At 38.9% G+C, this 6,000-nt stretch overlaps 2 protein-coding genes across 2 annotated transcripts; one reads left to right on the plus strand and one right to left on the minus strand.

The window, feature by feature from the left end:
• The first annotated feature begins 380 nt into the window (after nt 1–380).
• LOC106348198 (probable serine/threonine-protein kinase PBL7) lies at nt 381–3,121 on the plus strand. Its single transcript, XM_013787881.3, has 6 exons — nt 381–1,220; nt 1,306–1,563; nt 1,661–1,842; nt 1,917–1,996; nt 2,090–2,237; nt 2,639–3,121. The coding sequence occupies exons 1-6, from the start codon at nt 821–823 to the stop codon at nt 2,993–2,995; spliced, it is 1,425 nt and encodes a 474-aa protein (XP_013643335.1). The 5' UTR covers nt 381–820; the 3' UTR covers nt 2,996–3,121.
• Nucleotides 3,095–5,215, minus strand: LOC106348199 (probable fructokinase-6, chloroplastic). The gene is made up of 6 exons (XM_013787882.3): nt 4,942–5,215; nt 4,541–4,743; nt 4,251–4,463; nt 3,823–4,158; nt 3,607–3,723; nt 3,095–3,424 (listed from the first exon to the last, which is right to left on the minus strand). The coding sequence occupies exons 1-6, from the start codon at nt 5,102–5,104 to the stop codon at nt 3,290–3,292; spliced, it is 1,167 nt and encodes a 388-aa protein (XP_013643336.1). The 5' UTR covers nt 5,105–5,215; the 3' UTR covers nt 3,095–3,289.
• Between the last annotated feature and the right edge of the window lie 785 nt (nt 5,216–6,000).

Raw genomic sequence — 6,000 nt, forward strand, 5'->3', positions numbered from 1 at the left:
CGTTATGTTATTTAGTAAAATCTTCTAAGCTTTTACTTAGAATTTTCAATGGATTTTTTTGAAAATTTTGGATCGAGGCGTTTCAAAAAAAACATTTTGATTTGTTATAGTAACTTTAAAATTCTGATCCCACCAAGAAAGAGAGAAGAAAACATAAAGATATAGGATGATGAACATATCAAAAACATTGTTTTTCAGCAAATAAACATATTAAATCATTTTAACCATTTGATTGACTGTAACTCTTTGCAAATGTAAATGTGTATTTGAGAAAGAAAAAAAATTGAGTCAGAACTAATTAGTCTAGTTTTCCATAATTGATTATGACCCTCATCATCTCGTGGTCGTGGGCTCTGGTCTTGTCCCTCTTTTAGCATTTAACAACCTCTTTAGTCTTTACCAACTAATCTTTCTGTATTACCATCTAACAATTATTCAAACAATTATTTAATACCCAATTATCGTCTTCCAACTGTAAGCCTAACAATTATTCAAAATAATTAATATATTCACAATTATCTTCCCCCTCCACTCTTTTTCTTTGCTCCAACATCACACCAACATCAAACAATACACTGACGATTTAATTCATCTTTCTTCTTCTTGAAACTTTTCTTTTATTTTATAAATGCAAAGAGTGCTATAAGCAAAAGCATTAAAGAATCAACTTTTCACTTTTCAAAAATTTAAAGAGAAAACTTGTCACTTTCTTTCTGCCTCCCTTTTCTTTTTGTTCTTGTTTTCTGGGGTATTGGATTTGTGATCTTCTTCAGATCTCTTCAGTAATCAAAACCCATTTTGATAAAAAAAAAAAAAAAAAATGATTCTTGATTTGGGTTTCGCTTGTTTCCTCTCTGGTCGAACCACAGAGAGCTCTCATGAGCATAACAAAGCTTGGCTTTTGGAGGAAACAAGACCAACGTTTATTGAGTCAGACCCATATTCAGGACAGTCGTCATTTAGGTTTAGTCTTTGCTCACAGGTGGAGCTGGAGAAGATGAGAAGGGAGGAACCATCATCTTCTTGTCAGTCTTTTCAGGTGTCTGAAGGATCGACGACGGTTCTTCTGGTGAATGAGGTTAGGGAGACAGATAAACCGACGGTTGAGATGAACTGGTCGACGGCTCTTTCGCTTGAGAAGAGCATTTCTCCAGTGACCAGTACCTTGATCCGGTTTAGCTACAGTGAAATTGTCACCGCCACTCGCAATTTCTCAAAAGGTAAACCCTAAACCCCAAAACATATGAAAACACACCTACTTGAAAGTTGATGAGTTATGTGATTCTCTGATGTAATTTTGGTTAGGAAGAGTGTTGGGAAGAGGAGCTTGTAGCTGTGTATATAGGGGCAGAATGGGGATTTGGAGAAAAGCCTTGGCTATCAAAAGACTTGACAAAGAAGATACAGAATCTCCAAAGTCGTTTTGCAGAGAGTTGATGATTGCAAGCTCTCTTCAGTGCCCTAACATTGTGCCTCTTCTAGGGTTCTGTATCGATCCCGAACAAGGGCCTTTCTTGGTATACAAGTATGTCTCTGGTGGCAGCCTCGAGCACTATTTACACGGTAACTACCCTTCAGCGGATCTTTTCTCTTTCCACAACCATTGAATTGCAAGCTGTGTTAGAGATTGATTATTATTTTTCCTTGCTTTCTGAATTAGATAAGAAAAATAAGAAGAGAGGTGTGAAGGTTCCCTTTTGTTTGCCTTGGTCAACAAGGTACAAGATCGCCTTAGGGATTGCAGATGCCATAGCCTATTTACATAACGGCACTGAACAATGCGTTGTGCATAGAGACATCAAACCCTCTAACATTCTTCTTTCCTCAAACAAAAAGCCAAAGGTAAAGAGACTTAACCACTCTTTGTGGTCATTGATCAGTGTACTGTTTAATCACAATTTCCATATTTGTTTCAGTTGTGTGATTTTGGGTTGGCGACTTGGACAGCTGCACCTTCGGTTCCTTTCCTGTGTAAGACCGTGAAAGGAACATTCGGGTATCTAGCTTGAAAAACCTTTAAGATCCCATAAAGTCATTACTATATATAGAAATAAAAAGTAATGCAAACATTTTGGGAAACTTGTTGTAGTTATCTAGCTCCAGAGTATTTTCAACACGGCAAGATATCAGACAAGACAGATGTGTACGCGTTTGGAGTCGTGTTGCTTGAGCTAATAACGGGTCGAAAGCCAATTGAAGTAAGAAGACCATCTGGTGAAGAAAATTTGGTAGTTTGGGTAAGTGTCTTCTTATCTTTTATTTTCAGATAATTACTAGTAAACCAAAACTATTGACTTGTAGCAACTTAAATTCCACAAGCTTCCCCACTAACTTATTTCTAAATATGGTAAATTAAATAGTAATTTCCAACCAAATGCCATTTAATTTGTGACATTAGCCTGCTAAATTCAGGTTTCGGTCAAGCTTGGTTGAACTACAAAATTATGGTTCAACTGTTCATGGTTCACCAGAATCTGTATATATATATATTTTTTAATATCATGGGGTTCGAGACCCCATCGTGTAATATTAGTTTCGTCCAAGTAGTCACTCGAACCGGGTCTACGACCAAAGTACTTGTCAAATACATGAACGTTCAAGTGTAGTTAAACTTGTGTAATAACCGTATTTTTGGCAGGCGAAACCGTTGTTACGTAGAGGGATGGAGGCTATAGAGGAGTTGCTAGATCCAAGGCTGACACGTACTAGAAAGAACTCGGTTGCAATGGAGCGTATGATCCAAGCAGCAAGAGCATGTGTGAACGATGAGGAGTCACGTAGACCTGGAGTGAAAGAGATTGTTTCGATTTTGAAAGGAGGTGAAAGCAGGAAAGTAGAGCTAAGGACGTTTCCAAGCAGGACGAAGTCAAATCTTTCGAGTTTAATGGACTGTTATCCGCAGTTGCAACGGACAAAATCTGAGATGAAGAGTCATCTTGCTCTTGCCATGCTCGGAGTAACAGAGTTTGAAGACGATGATGATGTTCTTTTGTAGGCAAAGGTAATAGATAGTCCAAGAACTAAAGAAGATGATAAAAAGTGATTTTTTTTCCGTCTGTGTAAATGTTTTAAACTTAATTTCTTCTTTATAAAATGCAAAGAAATACTAGTTTTTTCTTTATTTAAATACCTCGTGACTTGACAAAACAGGCTAGTTTAGTTATCTGCTAGCATAATAACAATGTGAGGATACACTAATGACATACAGCTATGTTACAACAAACAACCAATACAGATTTGGTGAACAAAAATCTGAATCTGCTTTCTCACTTTGTTCTTGTTTTTGATGTTAGACGACGGCTTTGAGTAGGGCGTCAAGTACAGCTTCTTTCGTAGGAAGTGCCGGTATTGCACCTCTCTCCTTTACGGTTAAGGCACCACACGCATTCGCAAACATTAGAGCCTCTCTCAGTCTTTCTTCGTCCTGCGTCAAACAATGACCATAACTCTGATAAGCTTTGAAAATTCTATTCTTATAACTCTAGGCTCTAACCAACTCAACACCACTACAATCTACTACATTAACTCCTAGGCTGATTACTATAGCTTAAACTTCATCTTAGCTTATCAACGCTCAAAACCCAAAAGACAAGAATCAAAGTTTACCTGAAGCAATGAGAGATCACATGCTAGCTGAGATAGTATTCCGGCAACAAACGCATCTCCAGCACCTGTCGTGTCCACTACTTCCACCTTCAATCCATGCACTCTCCCGCTAAAATCCTGTAAAATCGAAAATAACCTTTGAGTATCAAGACTAAGGCTACATAGTTTAGTTTGGATCAAAATCAAAAGAAGGAGAGGGAGAGGGACTCTTCACACCTTTGTGTAGTACCGACAACCTTCAGGGCCTTCAGTGACAAGGAGTAGTTTCAGCTTAGGATGGAACAGCTTCCTGACGACAGAATCATCATAAGGATCTTCTCCTTTCGTTAGAAACTCAATCTCCTCTTCGCTGATCTTAATGATATCAGCAGTATCCCAAACGCTGAGGATTTCATCTCTAGCGTTGTCAGCAGAAGGCCACAAGGGGAGCCTGAGGTTAGGGTCATACGAAAGAATCACACCAGCTTCCTTAGCTGCCTTTGCCGCAGCTATGTGAGCTGACTTGCACGGCTCTGTGATTAGACTTATCGAACCGTAATGGAATATCTTCGCCTGGCCACACACAAACACAAAATGATTGATTTTCATAAAAAAGTAAAATGTTTCAAAGTAACAACTAAAAAAATGTTTATAAGTTAGTTTACCTTTTTAATCAAATCCAAATCAAGCTCAGATTCTTCTAACAGCATGTCGGCGCTGGGGTTACGATAGAACATGAACTCACGTTCGCCTTCATTTGTCAGAGTGACGAAAGCTAATGCAGTTCTGGCTCCAGGATCAAAACGCATGCCTTCATTGTTCACGTTGTTCTCCTTGAGGATGTTTGCAAGCATATAACCAAACTCATCTTCACCGACCTGTTAGCACAAAACAACAACACATTCACAAATTGTTCAAGAAAAACTCAAAATAGGACGCAGAGGTGTTGTCTCACCTTGCCAATGAAAGCTGAAGAGCCACCGAGACGAGCGATACCAACAGCAACATTAGCAGGGGCGCCACCTGGAGCCTTTTTGAAAGCTGGTGCTTGGGCCAAGGAAAGCCCACTTGTTGTTGGTACGAAGTCGATAAGCATTTCTCCGAAACAGACCACGGAGGGAGACTCTTGCGTTGAGCCATCACTAGCAAAGGCTCTTCCTTTTTACCATTAAAAAATGTGAACTTTGTTATTAATGATTATACAATGCTATATACATTCATAAGACTTTACTGTTCAGTAACATTATACAGTTAGATCCAGAAGATTTCATGAGGGACAGTCCTGAACAATCTAGGGATCAACGAAAGTTTATTTTTTTAATCATTTCAAAAAATTCAAGTGAAGAAAAGGTTAACCTTTGAGATTAGATCGTGAAAGGGAGAGGAGGGGAGGAGAAGAGAGTCCTGAAGAAGAAGCTTTGATGGAGATACGACGCTTTGAGGTCAATGCATGAGGAGGAGTTGATCGGAAAGTAGGAGCGGAGAAGGAGAACGTAGTAGTAGTGGCTTGGAGAGCCATTGTCGGAGAGATTCGGAAGATGCGTTTTGGAGACGCGTTCTTGTTTTTTTGATGCGTTTAAAGAGGAATCTGAGAGCGAGCGGAGGAACCGAAGGCAATGATTGACGTTTTAAATTTGGAACCAAGGAGTTAATGTTTTTGTATCTGTTAGTTAAATTTTTTTTTTTAACGTTCGGTAATTACGCTGTTACAACTATGAGAAATATTACAGACAATTTTACGGTCGATAATTTTACCTGCCGTATGATGATTCACGCCTGACTGTATCACATGAGCCGTCCTAAGAAATCCACGTTTGACGGTACTCCTTGGCCATATTACATATCTTTTGTAAGCTTTTTTCTCTCTTAATTCGCATAATTTTGCTTTTTCTAGGAATTAAAACTCCGACTTCCTGTTGTAGAAGTATTAATGAATTTTTGGTCAAAACCACCGGACCAAAAGTACTTACACGGTTACTTAATTTCAGTCTTGTGTTTAATAAGAGAGAGTTATTTAGCTAAACATTTTTCTAAAATGAATTGCCGACAACAAAAGTTGAAAAAAACTATGTCGTGACGTACTTTTATTTTCTCTATTTACTCTTTTACATACCCTGGTGTGAGATATTTTGATGTGATTTACCAAAAAAATCCTTTTAACCAAACTGATCGAAGAATCAAAATTTGAGCTACACACTTTTTTTTTTTTTTTATAATCCAGGGGTTCCCCACTTACGTGGATCATTCCCCTGAACCCGGTTAGGCAGCGGTCCACTTCACCCGGGAGGCTTTACCTGGGTTGGAGACAAGGCCCAACATTCAGTACCGCATTTGATGACAGGATGGACAGTTTCCCTCCGCCTGGCGTCGAACCCAGGAGCATGACAATTGGCCCCCAAGACCTATACCAAGCTA

This window comes from Brassica napus, chromosome C6, assembly GCF_020379485.1.
Source record: "Brassica napus cultivar Da-Ae chromosome C6, Da-Ae, whole genome shotgun sequence".
Classification (NCBI taxonomy): Eukaryota; Viridiplantae; Streptophyta; class Magnoliopsida; order Brassicales; family Brassicaceae; genus Brassica; species Brassica napus.

Coding starts and splice junctions, on each gene's coding strand:
- LOC106348199 (XM_013787882.3), bottom strand. CDS start 5,104: ATGGCTCTCCAAGCCACTACTACTACGTTCTCCTTCTCCGCTCCTACT. Junction 4,464..4,540: donor CTTCAGCTTTCATTGGCAAG/GTGAGACAACAC, acceptor TTGTGCTAACAG/GTCGGTGAAGATGAGTTTGG. Junction 3,425..3,606: donor GTGATCTCTCATTGCTTCAG/GTAAACTTTGAT, acceptor TGTTTGACGCAG/GACGAAGAAAGACTGAGAGA.
- LOC106348198 (XM_013787881.3), top strand. CDS start 821: ATGATTCTTGATTTGGGTTTCGCTTGTTTCCTCTCTGGTCGAACCACA. Junction 1,564..1,660: donor CCTCGAGCACTATTTACACG/GTAACTACCCTT, acceptor TTTCTGAATTAG/ATAAGAAAAATAAGAAGAGA. Junction 1,997..2,089: donor ACCGTGAAAGGAACATTCGG/GTATCTAGCTTG, acceptor AACTTGTTGTAG/TTATCTAGCTCCAGAGTATT.